At 46.6% G+C, this 22,777-nt stretch overlaps 1 protein-coding gene across 3 annotated transcripts in view; it reads left to right on the top strand.

Annotated features, from left to right (window-relative positions):
* Window positions 1-22,777, top strand: part of LOC110507983 (protocadherin Fat 3) — a 323,288-nt gene that overhangs the window by 185,800 nt on the left and 114,711 nt on the right. For all 3 annotated transcript variants that reach the window (XM_090223874.1, XM_036965859.2, XM_036965861.2), the window contains exon 3: window positions 10,104-10,421. In XM_090223874.1, coding sequence (XP_090080000.1) covers window positions 10,104-10,421 — 318 coding nt within the window. The remainder of the gene's footprint in view (window positions 1-10,103; window positions 10,422-22,777) is intronic.

A 22,777-nucleotide genomic window follows, 5' to 3' on the forward strand; every position in this document is an offset into this window, starting at 1 on the left:
CATGAACACAACTACAAAACAAGAAACGTGAAAACAGTCCCGTGTGGCACAAACACTGACACAGGAAACAATCACCCACAAAATACCCAAAGAATATGGCTGTCTAAATATGGTTCCCAATCAGAGACAACGATAAACACGTGCCTCTGATTGAGAACCACTCTAGGCAACCATAGACTTACCTAGACAACTAAACTGAACACAACCCCATTAATCGAATACGGGAGACTCTGGCGGCTCATGACAGACGGGAGAAACTGGCGACTCATGACAGATGGGAGACTCTGGCGGCTCATGACAGACGGGAGACTCTGGCGGCTCATGACAGATGGGAGACTCTAGCGGCTCTGGACAGACGGGAGACTCTAGCGGCTCTGGACAAACGGGAGACTCTAGCGGCTACTGACAGACGGGAGACTCTAGCAGCTCCAGACAGATGGGAGACTCTAGCAGCTCTGGACAGATGGGAGACTCTAGCAGCTCTGGACAGACGATGCGCACTGTAGGCCTGGTGCGTGGTGCCGGTGCTGGTGGCCGAGGACACGCACCTCAGGGCGAGTGCGGGGAGGAGGAACAGGGAGTACTGGGCTCTGGACATGCACAGGAAGCCTGGTGCGGGGGGCTTCCACCGGTGCGTGGAGGTTGCACTGGATAGACCGGACCGTGCAGGCGCACTGGAGCTCTTGAGCACCGAGCCTGCCCAACCTTACCTGGTTGAATGCTCCCAGTCGCCCTGCCAGTGCGGCGATGTGGAATAGCCCGCACTGGGCTGTGCAGGCGAACCGGGGACATCATGCGTAAGGCTGGTGCCATGTACGCCGGCCCAAGGAGACGCACTGGAGACCAGATGCGTAGAGCCGGTTTCATGGCACTTGGCTCGATGCCCACTCTAGCCCAGCCGATTCAAGGAGCTGGTATGTACCGCACCGGGCTATGCAGCCGCACCGGGGACACCGTGCGCTCCACAGCATAACACGGTGCCTGCCTGGTCTCTCTTGTTCTCCGGTAAGCACAGGAAGTTGGCGCAGGTCTCCTACCTGGCTTCGCCATACTTCCTGTGTGCCCACCCCCAAGAAATTTTTGGAGCTGACACTCCGGTTTCCATCCCTGCTTCCGTGCTGCCTCTTTAAACCGCCGCCTCTCCGCTTTGACTGCCTCCAGCTCTGCCTTGGGGAGGCGATATTCCCCCGGCTGTGTCCAGGGTCCATCACCGTCCAACTCGTCCTCCCATTGTCCATTCCTCCTTGCGATGCTTTTGTTTATAATCTATTTCACTTGCTTTGGCCATGTAAATATATTTTTCCCATGCCAATAAAGCCCTTTGAATTGAATTGAATTGAGAGAGAGTGAGAAAGAGAGGTAACTATGGAAAGAGAGCAGGATGGAGAGAGAGAGAGAGAGAGAGAGAGAGAACAGGGGACCAACTTAACACAGAATGAATTACAACTAACCTTGAGCATTCAGTGGTCCCATGGGACATACATAATGGCTGTGTGTGTGTGTGTGTGAGGGTTGTAAGTGGGGCCTCCTGTAGCTGGTTAATCATTGCAGAAATAGATAACGGTGGTGTGAATATGTAAGTGTTCCCTCATTTTGCTTCATGAAAAATGTCAAGATACTCTTAAAATGATATGTGTGTGTGTGCGTGTGTGTGCGTGTGTGCGCGCGTGTGTGTGTGTGGCTTCATCGGTAGAGTAGAGGTGTATTTATCTTCATTACAGTGAACAGTATAGAGACCTCGTGGTTCAAGTGTTAATGTCACATTCACCAGTATAGTGAAATGCCTTTCCTGCAAACTCAAAACAGAACAATGCAATACTCAATAACAATGTATTACTTGAAAACCACACACCAGAAATAAGAATAGGAAATATAAAATACACAATAAAGTAAGTAAGTAGGCATTGTCATGACGTTGCCCTCTTTCTGTACAGCAAGCCCCATCCCCCTCTCCCTGTCTCCTACACCCAGGCTGCTGTGGTCAGAGAGTGGTCGTAAATTCCTGGAGGAGATGATCTCCTCTTGGCCACAGTATAGAGAGAGAGAGTGCATTTTCTTAGAAGAGAGCAAAGGAATTTCTTCCACCTCACAGAACTTGAGGTTCGAACAACATTCATGTTCTGGATAAGGTATAAAAGATCGGTGAAGAATCCTGCTACGAACTGGTCCGTTTGGTACAATTTTGTGGAACTCATGGGACACAATACGGCCACATTACCATAACGTTGTTTATATAATAGCCTCAGAAATTAGGTTTACATCTAATTGTTGTATAAGATGAATGAGTGAGGATGATACTGTTTGTAAAATTGTGTAATGTGATTTTGGACTGTTTAATGAAGGAAACTCCAATTCCCTTGTGAGTTTAACTAAATCAGAGGACCGCCCATGAGCCCAGTTAGGGTCGGGCATCCTGGGACAGGCCCTTTTCTGCAACTCCCGAATAAAACCCCCACTTTGAGAATTTCTCAACAGACCATGTTTCTCTCCTTTACGAGAGGACAAAGGTTGCAGACCAGCTTACCTTCGATAACGAGAGGGCCAAGGTTTGAGACCAGACTGCTGAATCTTTTAACTATCCCACGTGGTTAAACTCTTAGACTATCGATACCGACAGAATAATAACAAGTCTTTGATATTAATTACTAGTCTGCAGCTAAGAATTCGGTATCATTGAACGCGAAAACCGACAACCGCCGAAACATCTATCCATAACGACATGAATGAATGTCACTCTGAACTACCCATTCTAACCACGACAGAGAGGGCGGACAAACTCTCCAACAGAAACAAACTTTTCAACAGAGACCCCGACGACACACTGAGCGTGAAAAATATATACTGATTGCAGTTATTCCCTAATGAGTGAGCGTTCATGTGCAAAGGATTAGCATTTCAATTGTTATAATTATCAACTGTGTCTTATCTCAGTCGACCCCCACTTCCCTTTTGTACACCAAGCCGCGATGCCGGTTTATCCCACTAGGGAAACTCCATTATCATTTCCTTGTAACAATCTACTGTTTGTTTATGCATTTCTGTGAATTACTTAGTTAGTAAATAAATTATTTTAAGACAATTGATGTATGGATGACTCATAGTGAAGACGGTTCGTGCAGATAACCAACAATTTCGGAATGAGACTAACGTGAGGTAAAATAAATAATTAATTAATCAGAAGACTATTGATCAGATATGAACATTTCTGAAAAGTTATATTAGGAAAATTATAACTTTGTAATCTGAATATTTTCCTTGGTGCCCCGACTTCCTAGTTAATTACAGTTACATGATTAATCTGTTTAATCGCGTAACAATAATTACAGAGAGTCATTTGATAAAGATGTATCTTCAGTTTAATGATGCTAAAGACACGACAGCATACTATATACAGGAAATATGATAAAAGTCAGTTTCAATGCCATATTTACATGTGCAAGGGTACTGGAGAGATGGAGGTAGATACTGTACAGTCGTGGCCAAAAGTTTTGAGAATGACACAAATATTAATTTCCACAAAGTTTGCTGCTTCATTGTCTTTAAATATTTTTGTCAGATGTTACTATGGAATACTGAAGTACAATTACAAGCATTTCATAAGTGTCAAAGGCTTTTATTGATAATTACATGAAGTTGATGCAAAGAGTCAATATTTGCAGTGTTGACCCTTCTTTTTCAAGACATCTACAATCCGCCCTGGCATGCTGTCAATTAACTTCTGGGGCACATCCTGACTGATGGCAGCCCATTCTTGCATAATCAATGCTTGGAGTTTGTCAGAATTTGTGAGTTTTTGTTTGTCCACCTGCCTCTTGAGGATTGACCACAAGTTCTCAATGGGATTAAGGTCTGGGGAGTTTCCTGGCCATGGACCCAAAATATCGATGTTTTGTTCCCCGAATCACTTAGTTATCACTTTTGCCTTATGGCAAGGTGCTCCATCATGCTGGAAAAGGCATTGTTCATCACCAAACTGTTCCTGGATGGTTGGGAGAAGTTGCTCTCAGAGGTTGTGTTGGTACCATTCTTTATTCATGGCTGTGTTCTTAGGCAAAATTGTGAGTGAGCCCACTCCCTTGTCTGAGAAGCAGCCCCACACATGAATGGTCTCAGAATGCTTTACCTTTGGCATGACACAGGACTGATGGTAGGGCTCACCTTGTCTACTCCGGACAAGCTTTTTCCCGGATGCCCCAAACAATCACAAAGGAGATTCATCAGAGAAAATGACTTTACCCCAGTCCTCAGCAGTCCAATCCCTGTACCTTTTGCAGAATATCAGTCTGTCCCTGATGTTTTTCCTGGAGAGAAGTGGCTTATTTGCTGCCCTTCTCGAACACCAGGCCATCCTCCAAAAGTCTTCGCCTCACTATGCGTACAGATGCACTCACACCTGCCTGCTGCCATTCCTGAGCAAGCTCTGTACTGGTGGTGCCCCGATTCCGCAGCTGAATCAACTTTAGGAGATGGTCCTGGCGCTTGCTGGACTTTCTTGGGCACCCTGAAGCCTTATTCACAACAATTGAACCGCTCTCCATGAAGTTCTTGATGATCCGATAAATGGTTGATTTAGGTGCAATCTTACTGCCAGCAATATCCTTGCCTGTGAAGCCCTTTTTGTGCAAAGCAATGATGACGGCACGTGTTTCCTTGCAGGTAACCATGGTTGACAGAGGAAGAACAATGATTCCAAGCACCACCCTCCTTTTGAAGTTTCCAGTCTGTTATTCAAACTCAATCAGCATGACAGAGTGATCTCCAGCCTTGTCCTCATCAACACTCTGTCTGCTGGTCCTTTTGTGGCAGGTCTGAAATGCAGTTTAAATGTTTTTTGGGGATTCAGTTCATTTGCATGGTAAAGAGGGACTTTGCAATTAATTTAAATTCACCTGATCACTCTTCATAACATTCTGGAGTATATGCAAATTGCCATCATACAAACTGAGGCAACAGACTTTGTGAAAATTAATATTTGTGTCATTCTCAAATATTTTGGCCACGACTGTATGTATAGGGGTAAGGTGACTAGGCAACAGGATATATGTATGTGAGTGTGTGTGCAGGTGTGTAGAGTCAGTATAAATGTATGTGCATATTATGTATAGATGAACAAATGATGGAGTGAGTGTTTGTGTGAGTGTTGGAGGGACGTGTGTGTGTGTAGGGACTGTGAGTGTGCATAGATGTAATAAAAGGTTAATACCAATGCAAGGTTAACTCATATAGTCCATGTAGCTATTTAGTTAGGTATTTGTCAGTTGTATTGCTTGAAGGTAGAAGCTGTTCAAGAGCCTGTTGATGTCAGACTTGATGTACCAGTACCGTACCGCTTGTGTGCGGCAGCAGAGAAAATAGACTATGGCTTGGGTGGTTGGTGTCTTTGACGATTTTCAGGGCCGGCCTTCCACACCTCCTGATATAGATGTCCTTGATGGCAGGGAGCTCGTCCCCAGTGATGTTCTGGGCTGTCCACGCAAGCCTCTGTTACGCCATGCGATCGAGGGCGGTGCTATTGTCATACCAATCAGTGATGCAGCCAGTCAATATGCTCTCAATGGTAGAGCTGTATAACTTTTTGATGATTTGAGGGCCCATGACAAACTTTTTCAACCCCATGAGGGGATAGAGGCACTGTTGAGTCTTCTTTACGACGGTGCCTGTGTGTTTGGACCATTTTAAGTCCTTAGTTATTTGGACACAGAGGAACTTGGAGCTGTCTACCTGCTCCACTGCCGCCCCGTCGATGTGGATGGGGAGTGCTAACCCCCCATTTCCTGTAGTCCACGATCAGCTCCTTGGTCTTGTTGACGTTGAGGGAGAAGTTGTTGCTCCGGCACCACACAACCAGGTCACTGATCTTCTCCATGTCGGCTGACTCATCGTCGCTGGTGCTCCTACCTATCACATTGTGTCGTCAGCGGACTTCATAATGGTGTTGGAATCGTGCGTGTCCCACAGTCATGGGTGAACAGGGAGTACAGGAGGGGACTAAACACACACCCCTGTGGGGCCCCTGTGTTAAGCTTCAGCTTGACGGAGGTGATGTTGCCTACCCTCACCACCTGAGGTCGTTCCTTCAGTAATTCCAGGATACAGTTGCAGAGGGTGTGTGTGCGTGTGTGTGTCAGTATGTTAGGGGTGGATGATGTTAAACTTTGTCCTGTCGTGATTATGTACCCATAAAACATAAAACACAGTGATTTACAATGGTATCATCTCCTATTGGACAACCCAATGTGTTTCTGTGTGTGTATCAAATCAAATCAAATTTTATTTGTCACATACACATGGTTAGCAGATGTTAATGCGAGTGTAGCGAAATGTTTGTGCTTCTAGTCCCGACAATGCAGTAATATCTAGTAATCTAACCTAACAATTTCACAACAGCTACCTGATGCACACAAGTGTAAAGGAATTAATAAGAATATGTACATAAAAATATATGAATTAGTAATGGCCGAGCGGCATAGGCAAGATGCAGTAGATGGTATAGAGTACAGTATATACGTATGAGATGAGTAATGTAGGGTATGTAAACATTATATAAAGTGACATTGTTGAAAGTGGCTAGTGATACATGTATTCCATCAATTTTTCCATTATTAAAGTGGCTGGAGTTGAGTCAGTATGTTGGCAGCAGCCACTCAATGTTATTGATGGCTATCTAACAGTCTGATGGCCTTGAGAGAGAAGCTGTTTTTCAATCTCTCGGTCCCAGCTTTGATGCACCTGTACTGACCTCGCCTTCTGGATGATAGCGGGGTAAACAGCCAGTGGCTCGGTGGTTGTTGTTCTTAATGATCTTTTTGGCCTTCCTGTGACATCGGGTGGTGTAGGTGTGCTGGAGGGCAGGTAGTTTGCACCCGGTGATGCGTTGTGCAGACCTCACTACCCTCTGGAGAGCCTTACGGTTTTGGGCGGAGCAGTTGCTGTACCAGGCGGTGATACACCCCGACAGGATGCTCTCGATTGTGCATCTGTGTTTTTGGTGACAATCCAAATTTCTTCATCCTCCTGAGGTTGAAGAGGCGCTACTGCGCCTTCTTCACCACGCTGTCTGTGACCATTTTAGTTTTTTCGTGATGTGTACGCCGAGGAACTTACAACTTTCCACCCTCTCCACTACTGTCCCGTCAATGTAGATAGGGGGCTGTTCCCTCTGCTGCTTCCTGAAGTCCACGATCATCTCCTTTGTTTTGTTGACATTGAGTGTGAGGTTATTTTCCTGACACCACACTTCGAGGGCCCTCACCTCCTCCCTGTAGGCCGTCTCGTCGTTGTTGGTAATCAAGCCTACCACTGTAGTGTCGTCTGCAAACTTGATGATTGAGTTGGAGGCGTGGATGGCCACGCAGTCGTGGGTGAACAGGGAGTACAGGAGGGGGCTGAGAACACACCCTTGTGGGGACCCTGTGTTGAGGATCAGCAGGGTGGAGATGTTGTTGCCTACCCTCACCACCTGGGGGCGGCCCGTCAGGAAGTCCAGTACCCAGTTGCACAGAGCGGGGTCGAGACCCAGGGTCTCGAGCTTAATGGAGAGTTTGGAGGGTACTATGGTGTTAAATGCTGAGCTGTAATCGATGAACAGCATTCTTACATAGGTGTTCCTCTTGTCCAGATGGGTTAGGGCAGTGTGCAGTGTGATGGCAATTGTGTCGTCTGTCGACCTAGCGCAGTAGTCATTTAGCAGTAGTCATTTAGCTCAGTTACCTTAGCTTTCTTGGGAACAGGAACAATGGTTGCCCTCTTGAAGCATGTGGGAACAGCACACTGGCTTAAGGATTGATTGAATATGTCCATAAACACACCAGCCAGCTGGTCTGCGCATGCTCTGATGACGCGGCCGGGGATGCCGTCTGGGCCTGCAGCCTTGGCGAAGGTTAAGACTTTTAAATGTTTTACCCACGTGTATGGGTGTGTTTGTCAGTATTCAGGGGTCAAAGTTCTCCGTCAATGCGACAGATTTCCTTCATGTGGATACTGGAGAGGTCATTTTTTTTTAGATCAGTGTACATCTCTGGGGGATATGTCTGTTCCACCAAATATCTTCTCAAATACATGTATTCTCAAATATGAGATTTTCTCTGTTACGCTGTGTGCACTGAACTGACATGCATGATTGTTGCTGGCCCTTCCATGTTCAGATGAAGGGAATGAAATAGTTTATAATGCTCACCACCGCGGCGCTCAACTCAAACAGCGGTGTGTAATTCAAATCCAATACTTCATCACTCAGGATGTAACTTTCCTGTGTTACTAGTTTTTGCCTTATAATGTAGGTTATTAAATGTAACTAGTTATAATGTAGTTATTAAAATGTAATCAGCTGACCTATTCAGCTTGTTGTTGTGTGAACATTTTCCTCTCGAAGCACATTCCAGTTTCGAGAGCCGTAGGGTGAGAGACAAGTAGTCAATACAGACTTTTTAAAGTAGTTTTGAACTATTTTTTAAGAGAGGGGGGATCCCAGTTTTACATTGCTACCATGTTTATTTCTGTACCCCCTCAATTGCTTGTGTGGCATCGTTTTTACAAATGCAGTTATAGCCATAGATTCAAGCATGGTTTAGGTGCAGCTGTGCAACAGAGCTCTTAAAGGGCAATGACATACATTGTAATAAACCCCCAAAACTTTGGAGAGGGAATAATAACGAATTATAATTTATATTCAGTACCAGTCAAACATTTGGACACACCTACTCACTTGAGAGTTTTCTTTATTTTTACTATTTTGTCATTCAATTTTTTAAGGGTTTTTCTTTATTTTAAAAAAACTATTTTCTACATTGTAGAATAATAGTGAAGACGTCATAACTATAAATAACACATATGGAATGATGAAGTAACCAAAAAAGTATTCAACAAATGAAACAAGTCAAAAACATTTTTCAACAAATCAAAATATTTTATATTTGACATTCTCCAAAGTAGCCAGCTTGATGACAGCTTTGCACACTCTTGGCAATATCTCAACTCTCTCAAGTGTGCGTGTGTGCGTGTTCCATTAGAATATTTATGCTGGTAGAAGCAGTTGTCCACTTCCCACATCTTATCACACAACGTCCTCATGACTCTCCATGTTGGACACAGTACACACTAATCGTTCCCATCATGTTAGGGTGTGTCTTACAATCTCAAGTATGCTTGAAAGCTTAACTAACTACTCTTATCGTAAATATCTCATGAGTCTCTCTGTTGTAATGCATGAGATCTAATGGAGGAGCAGAGAGCTCGATGCTGAAGATGTGTTGAGCAGTGGGGGCTTGGTTGGAGTGGCATTCATTCTAAATGGGTGCATAGCTCTAATGTACTGTGGGCCAGTCAGCATCACTTATGTCACAGCCAGGGTTTGAATATGGATGTTTGTTTACTGAAGGGAGAAATCGGCCACTTAGAGAGCAGCCAAGTCAAGTCTATCAGATAATGAACACACAGCCACGGAACGCTATTTACACACACACACTAAACAGAGTGGTTAAGGGCAAGTGCAGAAATGACGTCAGGTTTGGTTAAATGAACCACTCTATCCCTGGGCTGTAGAAAATGGATCATATGTTAAACATGTTGAGTCTGGTCTTGATACACACAGAGCTGTTGGAGATGTGTGAACATTGACCAGAACATTGGCTTGGCTTTTGTTTGGGCTTTTACTATGTGTTGGGCACTTAACGGTGTATGTATATGAAGTATACAGCATTTCACTTTTATTCTTAGGAGGTCCAGATTTAGAAATATTGACCACACATTCATGTCTGTTGATGTAGACGGTACATGGTCGACCAGAGGATTGTCTGTTTTCTAAGGAGTATTCTGAGGCCAACCACACTTCTTTTATTGGCTCTTTCTATGTGACCGTTGACTTCATGTGTTTGTATTTAAAGTATTATGAGATTGTGAGTTAAACATTTGTCAGTTTAGCTGAACCAAAATAGTTTTGTCTTTCTGCATTTATTAACTTATTAAAAACACGGAAACAAACTAATGTTCTTCCACCCCCCTCTGTCCGCCCCTGTAGAAGCCGATGTGAACGTTGACTAGATGTTAGAATGGAAGTTAAACGATCTAGGCCTAACTTTTCTCTCTCCCTCTCTCCACCCCTCTAGGTGTCATCTACACCACAGACACTCTGGACCGCGAGACCAAGGACTCCTATTGGCTGACGGTGTACGCTGCAGACCACGGGGTGGTGCCCCAATTCGCCATCATGGAGGTGTACATCCAGGTAGAGGACGTCAACGACAACGCCCCCCTGACCTCTGACCCTGTCTACCACCCCGTCATCATGGAGAACTCTCCCAAGGACCTGTCGGTTATTCAGATCCAAGCCCAGGACCCGGACGCCACTGGGGGAGCAGAGAGACTGAGCTACAGGATAGCTAGTGGGAACCCACAGAACTTCTTCACCATCAATACCAGGACCGGTGAGTGGGGAGGGGGAGATGGTGTGTGTAGAGTGTGGGGGGAGGGGGAGATGGTGTGTAGAGTGTGGGGGGAGGGGGAGATGGTGTGTGTAGAGTGGGTGGGGGGAGGGGGAGATGGTGTGTGTAGAGTGTGGGGGGAGGATGAGGTGGTGTGTGTAGAGTGTGGGGGGAGGGGATGGTTGTGTATGTGTGTGAGAGCACAGAGACTGAGTTACAAGATAGATAGCTACAGTTGTTCTTCACAATCAATACCACCATCAATGGTGATGGGTTTGTATGCAGTGTGTGTAGTAGTGTGTGAGGTGTGTCAGGTTCGTGAGTGTCTGGGTGTCTCATCTGGTTAAATAGGGCTCTGCTGATGTTGGCTGGCCCTGCAGGACATGTCTTTGGCTGGGGACTTGTGTATCCTTGAAGTTGGTGTGTTTTCTCCCATCTGCACCAGGGGGAGGGGGAGGTGTTTCTTGTCTCTGCTTCAATTTAAATTACAGGTTTTAATCTGAGAATCTGTAAGTGTGTGTCTATCAAAATCTTTGTCTGAATATGAATGTGTCTGCTCTTTGTGTGTGTGTGTGTGGTTGTCTCTCTCCTGTCTGTCTGTCTGTCTGTCTGTCTGTCTGTCTGTCTGTCTGTCTGTCTGTCTGTCTGTCTGTCTGTCTTTTATGTTGCTGAGAGTAATTCTGGGAAACTGCTTATTCACACACATAACTGATCAGTGTGTGGTCCCAGACAACATGACCGGGAAGATTTAGTTGACCAGAAACATACACATTGGGGGCGTAACCCTTTAGGGCATCCACCCATGGTGCTCAGAATGACAGACATCACATTTACATTATGATAATGCATCTTAACAGAACATGCAACTCCTGTAATGAAGCATATAATAAAAAAATGTTACATTTCTAAACGGAGCACCTGGGGAAACACCATTCTAAACAGAGCACTTGGAAAAACACCATTCTAAACAGAGCACCTGGGGAAACACCATTCTAAACAGAGCACCTGGGGAAACACCATTCTAAACAGAGCACCTGGGGAAACACCGTTCTAAACAGAGCACCTGGGGAAACACCATTCTAAACAGAGCACCTGGGGAAACACCATTCTAAACAGAGCACCTGGGGAAACACCATTCGAAACAGAGCACCTGGGGAAACACCATTCTAAACAGAGCACCTGGGGAAACACCATTCGAAACAGAGCACCTGGGGAAACACCATTCTAAACAGAGCACCTGGGGAAACGCCATTCTAAACAGAGCACCTGGGGAAACGCCATTCTAAACAGAGCACCTGGGGAAACACCATTCTAAACAGAGCACCTGGGGAAACACGATTCTAAACAGAGCACCTGGGGAAACACCATTCTAAACAGAGCACCTGGGGAAACACCATTCTAAACAGAGCACCTGGGGAAACACGATTCTAAACAGAGCACCTGGGGAAACACCATTCTAAACAGAGCACCTGGGGAAACACGATTCTAAACAGAGCACCTGGGGAAACACCATTCTAAACAAAGCACCTGGGGAAACACCATTCTAAACAGAGCACCTGGGGAAACACCATTCTAAACAGAGCACCTGGGGAAACACCATTCTAAACAGAGCACCTGGGGAAACACCGTTCTAAACAGAGCACCTGGGGAAACACCATTCTAAACAGAAACCTCATGCGAGCAGTTCCATATGTGACAGAGATAAACATCTTTGTTAGAAACTTAGAAAGAGGAGTAATCTAAAGATACAACAACTAGGATGGGTTGCTAATATGACTAGGATCGCACCTTTGGCTTCTGGACATCAAAATAAAGTTGATATGAAAACCAATAGAACAGGAGATAAATTCTGGTTTCAATGACATATAAGGAAGTCTTTATAAAACGATCGCCTCCATGTTTCAGTGGTAGGATGTTCCCTAGGCTCCTTTGAAGCAAGGTAAGACGTGCCTCATAATATGAAGTAAAAACGTTCAAGTTTCAAACAATTAAGTATCAGTTTTCAAAATGCATACTAGCCTCAGCTCACATTGCAAAGTGGTGGATGACACACCTATGCACTTCAACAGCGAATGGGAGATGTGCTTCAAAATGATAGCTATTTTTAACAGGAACCGTGGTGTGTGTGTATATGTGTGTGTGTGTTGGAGCGTCAGGCTGATCAGATGTGTGTAGCTGAGAGCAGCAGCTCCCAATATAGAACCCTGACAGGGTGAAACACACAGCCTCAGAGAGACAACAGCAGCACATCTGAGAACCGGGAACGTCCACTGGGACACACACACACATCCACTAGGACACACACACACACACATCCACTGGGACACACACACACACACACACACATCAACTGGGACACACACACACATCCACTGGGACACACACACACACACACACACACACACACATCCACTGGGACACACACACACACATCCACTCGGACACACACACACACATCCATTGGGACACACAAACACACATCCACTGGGACACACAAACACACAGACACACACATGCAAAATAGATATAGAGAGGGGAATAGAGAGAGAGGATGAAGAAAAAGTGAGTGGGTGGTTGAGAGGAAAAGAGAGAGAGAGGGATGGAGAGAGAGACTGACAATATTCATCACACATATTATACTTGTCAGCTGTGAGCTAATTGGAGCCAGCTATATTTGTCTTTCATTTAGGTCAGAATCTTTTGCTTACAGTTTTATAAATCTAGATTGATTGTAGAGCATCTGTGTAAACACATACACCCTCTCTTCTAACCCTAACCACACCCTCTTCTCCCTCTCTTCTAACCCTATGTCATGTATTGTCATGTTGTGTCTTTCTGTCCTTTCCTTTCACCCTGTCTCCCTCTGCTGGTCGTATTAGGTTACCTTTTCTCCCCCGCTTTCCCCCAGCTGTTCCTTGTCTCCTCTTGACTACCTCGTCACCCCTTCTCCCACCTGTTCCCCTTTTCCCTCTGATTAGTCCCCTATATCTCTCTCTGTTTTTGTTCCTGTCCTTTTCGGATTCTTGGTTGTTGTGTTTCATGCCTGAGCCAGACTATCGTCATGTTTGCTGTAACCTTGTCCTGTCCTGTCGGAATCTGCCGGTCTATCTGAGCCTACCACAGTTTGGTTATTAAAGAAGCTCTGTTTAAGTTAGTTCGCTTTTGGGTCCTCATTCACTCACCGTAACAGAAGAATCCGACCAAGAATGGACCCAGCGACTTCGGATCCTCTCCACTCAGCCGTCGAGATCCAGGGAGCGATGCTAGGCAGACACGAGCAGGAATTGTCTGCTGCTCGACATGCCGTTGAGACCCTGGCCACCCAAGTCTCCAACCTCACAGAACAGGTTCACCATCTCCGCCTCGATCCACCGGCCACTTCCAGGGCTTTCGAATCTCCGGAGCCCAGAATCAATAACCCGCCGTGTTACTCTGGGGAGCCCACTGAATGCCGCTCGTTCCTCACCCAGTGTGATATTGTGTTTTCTCTCCAGCCCAACACTTACTCCAGGAGCACTGCTCGTGTCGCCTACGTCATATCTCTCCTTATTGGACGGGCTCGTGAGTGGGGCACGGCAATCTGGGAGGCAAGGGCTGAGTGTACTAACCAGTATCAGGACTTTAAGGAGGAGATGATACGGGTTTTTGATCGATCTGTTTTTGGGGAGGAGGCTTCCAGGGTCCTGTCTTCCCTATGTCAAGGTAATCGATCCATAACAGACTACTCTATTGAGTTTCGCACTCTTGCTGCCTCCAGTGGCTGGAACGAGCCGGCTTTGCTCGCTCGTTTTCTGGAGGGTCTCCGCGCAGAGGTAAAGGATGAGATTCTCTCCCGGGAGGTCCCTTCCAGCGTGGATTCCCTGATTGAACTCGCTATTCGCATTGAGCGACGGGTTGATCTTCGTCACCGAGCTCGTGGAAAGGAGCTCGCGTTCTCCGTTGCCCCCCTCTCCGCATCACTACCATCTTCCTCTGCCGGCTCGGGAGCTGAGCCTATGCAGCTGGGAGGTATCCGCATCTCGACTAAGGAGAGGGAACGGAGAATCACCAACCGCCTCTGTCTCTATTGCGGTTCTGCTGGTCATTTTGTCACTTCATGTCCAGTAAAAGCCAGAGCTCATCAGTAAGCGGAGGGCTACTGGTGAGCGCTACTACTCCTGTCTCTCCTTCAAGATCCTGCACTACCTTGTCGGTCCATCTACGCTGGACCGGTTCGTCAGCTTCCTGCAGTGCCTTAATAGACTCTGGGGCGGAGGGCTGTTTTATGGACGAGACCTGGGCTCGGGAACATGACATTCCTCTCAGACAGTTAAGGGAGTCCACGGCCTTGTTCGCCCTGGATGGTAGTCCTCTCCCCAGGATTCAGCGTGAGACGCTACCTTTAACCCTCACTGTTTCTGGTAATCATAGCGAAACCATTTCTTTTTTGATTTTTCGTTCACCTTTTACACCTGTTGTTTTGGGCCATCCCTGGCTAGTTTGTCATAATCCTTCCATTAATTGGTCTAGTAATTCTATCCTCTCCTGGAACGTCTCTTGTCATGTGAAATGTTTAATGTCTGCTATCCCTCCTGTTTCCTCTGTCTCTTCTTCACAGGAGGAGCCTGGTGATTTGACAGGGGTGCCGGAGGAATATCACGATCTGCGCACGGTGTTCAGTCGGTCCAGGGCCACCTCTCTTCCTCCACACCGGTCGTATGATTGTAGTATTGATCTCCTTCCGGGAACCACTCCCCCCCGGGGTAGACTATACTCTCTGTCGGCTCCCGAACGTAAGGCTCTCGAGGATTATTTGTCTGTAGCTCTTGACGCCGGTACCATAGTCCCCTCCTCCTCTCCCGCCGGAGCGGGGTTTTTTTTTGTCAAGAAGAAGTACGGGTCTCTGCGCCCCTGCATAGATTATCGAGGGCTGAATGACATAACAGTTAAGAATCGTTATCCGCTTCCTCTTATGTCTTCAGCCTTCGAGATCCTGCAGGGAGCCAGGTTTTTCACTAAGTTGGACCTTCGTAACGCTTACCATCTCGTGCGCATCAGGGAGGGGGACGAGTGGAAGACGGCGTTTAACACTCCGTTAGGGCACTTTGAATACCGGGTTCTTCCTTTCGGCCTCGCTAACGCTCCAGCTGTCTTTCAGGCATTAGTCAATGATGTCCTGAGAGACATGCTGAACATCTTTGTTTTCGTTTACCTTGACGATATCCTGATTTTTTCACCGTCACTCCAGATTCATCTTCAGCACGTTCGACGTGTCCTCCAGCGCCTTTTAGAGAATTGTCTTTTTGTGAAGGCTGAGAAGTGCACTTTTCATGCCTCCTCCGTCACATTTCTCGGTTCTGTTATTTCCGCTGAAGGCATTAAGATGGATCCCGCTAAGGTCCAAGCTGTCATTGATTGGCCCGCCCCTAAGTCACGCGTCGAGCTGCAGCGCTTTCTCGGCTTCGCGAACTTCTATCGTCGTTTCATCCGTAATTTCGGTCAGGTGGCAGCTCCTCTCACAGCCCTTACTTCTGTCAAGACGTGCTTTAAGTGGTCCGTTTCCGCCCAGGGAGCTTTTGATCTCCTCAAGAATCGTTTTACATCCGCTCCTATCCTTGTTACACCTGACGTCTCTAGACAGTTCGTTGTCGAGGTTGACGCGTCAGAGGTGGGCGTGGGAGCCATTCTTTCTCAGCGCTCCCTCTCTGACGACAAGGTCCACCCATGCGCGTATTTTTCTCATCGCCTGTCCCCGTCGGAACGTAACTATGATGTGGGAAACCGCGAACTGCTCGCCATCCGGTTAGCCCTAGGCGAATGGCGACAGTGGTTGGAGGGGGCGACCGTTCCTTTTGTCGTTTGGACTGACCATAGGAACCTTGAGTACATCCGTTCTGCCAAACGACTTAATGCGCGTCAGGCGCGTTGGGCGCTGTTTTTCGCTCGTTTCGAGTTCGTGATTTCTTATCGTCCGGGCTCTAAGAACACCAAGCCTGATGCTTTATCTCGTCTCTTCAGTTCTTCAGTAGCCTCCACTGACCCCGAGGGGATTCTCCCTGAGGGGCGTGTTGTCGGGTTGACTGTCTGGGGAATTGAGAGGCAGGTAAAGCAAGCGCTCACTCACACTCCGTCGCCGCGCGCTTGTCCTAGGAACCTTCTTTTCGTTCCCGTTCCTACTCGTCTGGCCGTTCTTCAGTGGGCTCACTCTGCCAAGTTAGCCGGCCACCCTGGCGTTCGGGGTACGCTTGCTTCCATTCGCCAGCGTTTTTGGTGGCCCACCCGGGAGCATGACACGCGTCGTTTCGTGGCTGCTTGTTCGGTCTGCGCGCAGACTAAGTCCGGTAACTCCCCTCCTGCCGGGCCGTCTCAGGCCGCTTCCCATTCCCTCTCGACCGTGGTCTCACATCGCCTTAGATTTTGTCACCGGACTGCCTTCGTCAGCGGGGAAGACTGTTATTCTTACGGTTGTCGATAGGTTCTCTAAGGCGGCTCATTTCATTCCCCTTGCTAAGCTTCCTTCTGCTAAAGAGACGGCACAAATCATCATCGAGAATGTTTTCAGAATTCATGGCCTTCCGTCAGACGTCGTTTCGGACAGAGGTCCGCAATTCACGTCTCAATTTTGGAGGGAGTTTTGCCGTTTGATTGGGGCTTCCGTCAGTCTCTCTTCCGGCTTTCACCCCCAGTCTAACGGTCAAGCAGAACGGGCCAATCAGACTATTGGTCGCATCTTACGCAGTCTTTCTTTTCGCAACCCTGCGTCTTGGTCAGAACAGCTCCCCTGGGCAGAATACGCCCACAACTCGCTTCCTTCGTCTGCGACCGGGCTATCTCCTTTTCAGAGTAGCCTCGGGTACCAGCCTCCGCTGTTCTCATCTCAGTTCGCCGAGTCCAGCGTCCCCTCCGCTCAGGCTTTTGTCCAACGTTGCGAGCGCACCTGGAAGAGGGTCAGGTCTGCACTTTGCCGTTATAGGACGCAGACTGTGAGGGCTGCTAATAAGCGTAGAACTAAGAGTCCTAGATATTGTCGCGGTCAGAGAGTTTGGCTCTCCACTCAGAACCTTCCCCTTAAGACGGCTTCTCGCAAGTTGACCCCGCGGTTCATTGGTCCGTTCCGTATTTCTCGGGTCATTAATCCTGTCGCAGTTCGACTTCTTCTTCCGCGATACCTTCGTCGCGTCCACCCGGTCTTCCATGTCTCCTGTATTAAGCCCGTTCTTCGCGCCCCCGCTCGTCTTCCCCCCCCCCCCCCCATCCTTGTCGAGGGCGCACCCATCTACAGGGTCCGCAGGATTTTGGACATGCGTCCTCGGGGCCGTGGTCACCAGTACCTCGTTGATTGGGAGGGGTACGGTCCTGAGGAGAGGAGTTGGGTTCCCTCTCGGGACGTGCTGGACCGTGCGCTGATCGAGGATTTCCTCCGTTGCCGCCAGGTTTCCTCCTCGAGTGCGCCAGGAGGCGCTCGGTGAGTGGGGGGGTACTGTCATGTATTGTCATGTTGTGTCTTTCTGTCCTTTCCTTTCACCCTGTCTCCCTCTGCTGGTCGTATTAGGTTAACTTTTCTCCCCCGCTTTCCCCCAGCTGTTCCTTGTCTCCTCTTGACTACCTCGTCACCCCTTCTCCCACCTGTTCCCCTTTTCCCTCTGATTAGTCCCCTATATCTCTCTCTGTTTTTGTTCCTGTCCTTTTCGGATTCTTGGTTGTTGTGTTTCATGCCTGAGCCAGACTATCGTCATGTTTGCTGTAACCTTGTCCTGTCCTGTCGGAATCTGCCGGTCTATCTGAGCCTACCACAGTTTGGTTATTAAAGAAGCTCTGTTTAAGTTAGTTCGCTTTTGGGTCCTCATTCACTCACCGTAACACCCTAAGCACACCTTCTCTTCTAATCCCAACCACACCCTCTCGTCTAACCCTAACCACACCTTCTCTTCTAACAATAACCACACCCTCTCTTCTAACCCTAATCACACCCTCTCCTCCCTCTCTTCTAACCCTAACCACACCTTCTCTTCTAACTCTACCACACCCTCTCGTCTAACCCTAACAACACCTTCTCTTCTAACATTAACCACACCCTCTCTTCTAACCCTATTCACACCCTCTCCTCCCTCTCTTCTAACCCTAACCACACCTCTTCTAACCCTAACCACCACCTCTTCTAACCCTAACCACACCCTCTTTTCTAACCCTAACCACACCCTCTTTTCTAACCCTAACCACACCCTCTCTTCTAACCCTAACCACACCCTCTCCTCCCTCTCTTCTAACCCTAACTTTCTTATTTTCTAACTCTACCACACCCTCTCTTCCCTCTCTTCTAAGCCTAACCACACATCCCCTCCCTCTCTTCTAACCCTAACCACACCCTCTTCTCCCTCTCTTCTAACCCTAACCACACCCTCTCCTCCCTCTCTTCTAACCCTAACCACACCTTCTCTTTTAACTCTAACCACAATCTCTCTTCTAACCCTAACCACCCTCTCTTCTAACCCTAACCACACCCTCTTCTCCCCCTCTTCTAACCCTAACCACACCCTCTTTTCTAACCCTAACCACACCCTCTCTTCTAACCCTAACCACACCCTCTCTTCTAACCCTAACCACACCCTCTCTTCTGACCCTAACCACACCTTCTCTTCTAACCCTAACCACCACCTCTTCCAACCCTAACCACACCCTCTTTTTTAACCCTAACCACACCCTATTTTCTAATTCTAACCACACCCTCGCTTCTAACCCTAACCACACCCTCTCGCCTAACCCTAACCACCTTATTTTCTAACTCTACCACACCCTCTCGTCTAACCCTAACCACCTTATTTTCTAACTCTACCACACCCTCTCTTCCCTCTCTTCTAACCCTAACCACACCCTCTTTTCTAACCCTAACCACACCTTCTCTTCTAACCCTAACCACACCCTCTCCTCCCCCTCTTCTAACCCTAACCACACCACTCCTCCCTCTCTTCTAACCCTAACCACACCCTCTCCTCCCTATCTTCTAACCCTAACCACACCCTCTTCTCCCTCTCTTCTAACCCTAACCACACCCTCTCCTCCCTCTCTTCTAACCCTAACCACACCCTCTCTTTTAACTCTAACCACAATCTCTTTTCTAACCCTAACCACACCCTCTCTTCTAACCCTAACCACCCTCTCTTCTAACCCTAACCACACCCTCTTCTCCCCCTCTTCTAACCCTAACCACACCTTCTCCTCCCTCTCTTCTAACCCTAACCACACCCTCTTCTCCCTCTCTACCACTCCCTCCTTATATTCTACTTCATTATTGCTATTTTCTCATAATTGATTCTCCTGTACCGCTCTCCTTCTCTATTTCAATGTTTGTCTCTCCCTCTCTCTCTCTCTCTCCATCTCTCATTCTCTCCCCCTTACCCTGTATGATGTTGAATATTTTAAATGTCCTTTATGAAATTTTGATGATGAGGTCTACAGTGCATCCATTCACAATCATTCTCCCAGATTTACTGTGTGGAACAAGACACTCTCAGTAGCTCTGTATATGCCTGAACACACGATAGATGTGTTCTCTATATGCCTGTTTACGATAGATGTAAGGAGCATGATGCTAGAAGTGAACATACATCTGCCTGCTGACTTGCGCCCTTTCCCATACATTGGTAGCTATCACAATGCTATATATAGCATTTAAGCTAATCCATAGCTAGTACAGTATATGATGAAACACAATACATAGTGCTAATCTGTCATTTAGCTAGCCCCTTTGTTCATGTTTCGATAACGGAAGACCAGCAGATGATGCTAAGATAACTGCTGAAAGTGACCTTGGTGTTATCACTGTACTCATCCACAATGCATTGGTGGTGATATATACTGTATCATTGTATTGAAATGTCTGGAGAATTCATGAGTTGAATATATATTCAATCATCTCTCATCCGACAGAGATTATTTAGCTTTAGAAGTGTGTGTGCGTATGTGCACGTGTGTGTTTGTGCATGTGTGTGTGTTTTAAGTCAGTTACTAGGAAAAGAAGAGAGTAAGAGAGGCCTCAGATATTTAGCTTTAGTTCCTGCAGAAAAAGGACACACACATACACATTTGCACACACACCAGAAGTAACAACTCATCCGGAAGCTGAATCAGCAGCTAGTCTCTCCCAGCTATCGCCTCATGAAAGAGAGACAAAGTGGCTGGCTGGAATTTATTAGGATTTTTATTGATGAACTGTTTTTGTCAGTCCCTCATTCTCCCTGCGGACAGATATGTGTAACGCCCGTCTGACTCGAGTCACAAATTTGATGACTTGAGACTTGACTTGATAGAAAATTAAACAACTTGAGACTTGACTCGGGACTCAATTTAGACTTGGGACTGATGACTTGAAATGACCTGGCCAGATTTGGGAACATTTTCTCATTTTGTGGCACAGAGTACCCGTGGATTAGGCTACTCTCCACACAGCCAGAGACTGTATCACAATGTCAATCAACACAGGTCAGGTGACCTACATTAGTGCAGTGAGACGGTGTTGAGGGGTCGCGAGTGTGAAACTGAATGGGAAAAATTCAGAAAATATTCATACATATTTTAATAGGCTAGATATAGCCTACCATTTGTATTTTGTTTTGTTTATTAAATCTGGTTACTAACATAGGCTTACAGCATTGCACCAAATTCTTGTAATCTGTGATTCAGAGCCAAAAAGTTGCGCGTCTTGACTGTTGATCAATGACCAGTCATCAGCATTGGCGTGCAAAGGTGGTCGCACATAGCCAGCTTAGTGACCAGAAAGCACTTGATTCATTTTCTCCGGTTTGCCTTGCAAAAACACAGTATCCTACCTACCATAATATTATCCATATACAGTGCCTTGCGAAAGTATTTCAGGCTTCAAACATAAAGATATAAAACTGTATCTTTTTGTGAAGAATCAACAACAAGTGGGACACAATCATGAAGTGGAACGACATTTATTGGATATTTCAAACTTTTTTAACAAATCAAAACCTGAAAAATTGGGCGTGCAAAATTATTCAGCCCCCTTAAGTTAATACTTTGTAGCGCCACCTTTTGCTGCGATTACAGCTGTAAGTCGCTTGGGGTATGTCTCTATCAGTTATGCACATCGAGAGACTGACATTTTTTCCCATTCCTCCTTGCAAAACAGCTCGAGCTCAGTGAGGTTGGATGGAGAGCATTTGTGAACAGCAGTTTTCAGTTCTTTCCACAGATTCTCGATTGGATTCAGGTCTGGACTTTGACTTGGCCATTCTAACACCTGGATATGTTTATTTTTGAACCATTCCATTGTAGATTTTGCTTTATGTTTTATGTCTTGTTGGAAGACAAATCTCCGTCCCAGTCTCAGGTCTTTTGCAGACTCCATCAGGTTTTCTTCCAGAATGGTCCTGTATTTGGCTCCATCCATCTTCCCATCAATTTTAACCATCTTCCCTGTCCCTGCTGAAGAAAAGCAGGCCCAAACCATGATGCTGCCACCACCATGTTTGACAGTGGGGATGGTGTGTTCAGCTGTGTTGCTTTTACGCCAAACATAACGTTTTGTATTGTTGCCAAAAGTTCAATTTTGGTTTCATCTGACCAGAGCACCTTCTTCCACATGTTTGGTGTGTCTCCCAGGTGGCTTGTGGCATACTTTAAACGACACTTTTTATGGATATCTTTAAGAAATGGCTTTCTTCTTGCCACTCTTCCATAAAGGCCAGATTTGTGCAATATACGACTGATTGTTGTCCTATGGACCGAGTCTCCCACCTCAGCTGTAGATCTCTGCAGTTCATCCAGAGTGATCATGGGCCTCTTGGCAGCATCTCTGATCAGTCTTCTCCTTGTATGAGCTGAAAGTTTAGAGGGACGGCCAGGTCTTGGTAGATTTGCAGTGGTCTGATACTCCTTCCATTTCAATATTATCGCTTGCACAGTGCTCCTTGGGATGTTTAAAGCTTGGGAAATCTTTTTGTATCCAAATACGGCTTTAAACTTCTTCACAACAGTATCTCGGACCTGCCTGGTGTGTTCCTTGTTCTTCATGATGCTCTCTGCGCTTTTAACGGACCTCTGAGACTATCACAGTGCAGGTGCATTTATACGGAGACTTGATTACACACAGGTGGATTGTGTTTATCATCATTAGTAATTTAGGTCAACATTGGATCATTCAGAGATCCTCACTGAACTTCTGGAGAGAGTTTGCTGCACTGAAAGTAAAGGGGCTGAATAATTTTGCACGCCCAATTTTTCAGTTTTTGATTTGTTAAAAAAGTTTTAAATATCCAATAAATGTCGTTCCACTTCATGATTGTGTCCCACTTGTTGTTGATTCTTCACAAAAAAAGACAGTTTTATATCTTTGTTTGAAGCCTGAAATGTGGCAA

This window comes from Oncorhynchus mykiss, chromosome 27, assembly GCF_057628025.1.
Source record: "Oncorhynchus mykiss isolate SJ-2025 chromosome 27, ASM5762802v1, whole genome shotgun sequence".
NCBI classification, from domain to species: domain Eukaryota; kingdom Metazoa; phylum Chordata; class Actinopteri; order Salmoniformes; family Salmonidae; genus Oncorhynchus; species Oncorhynchus mykiss.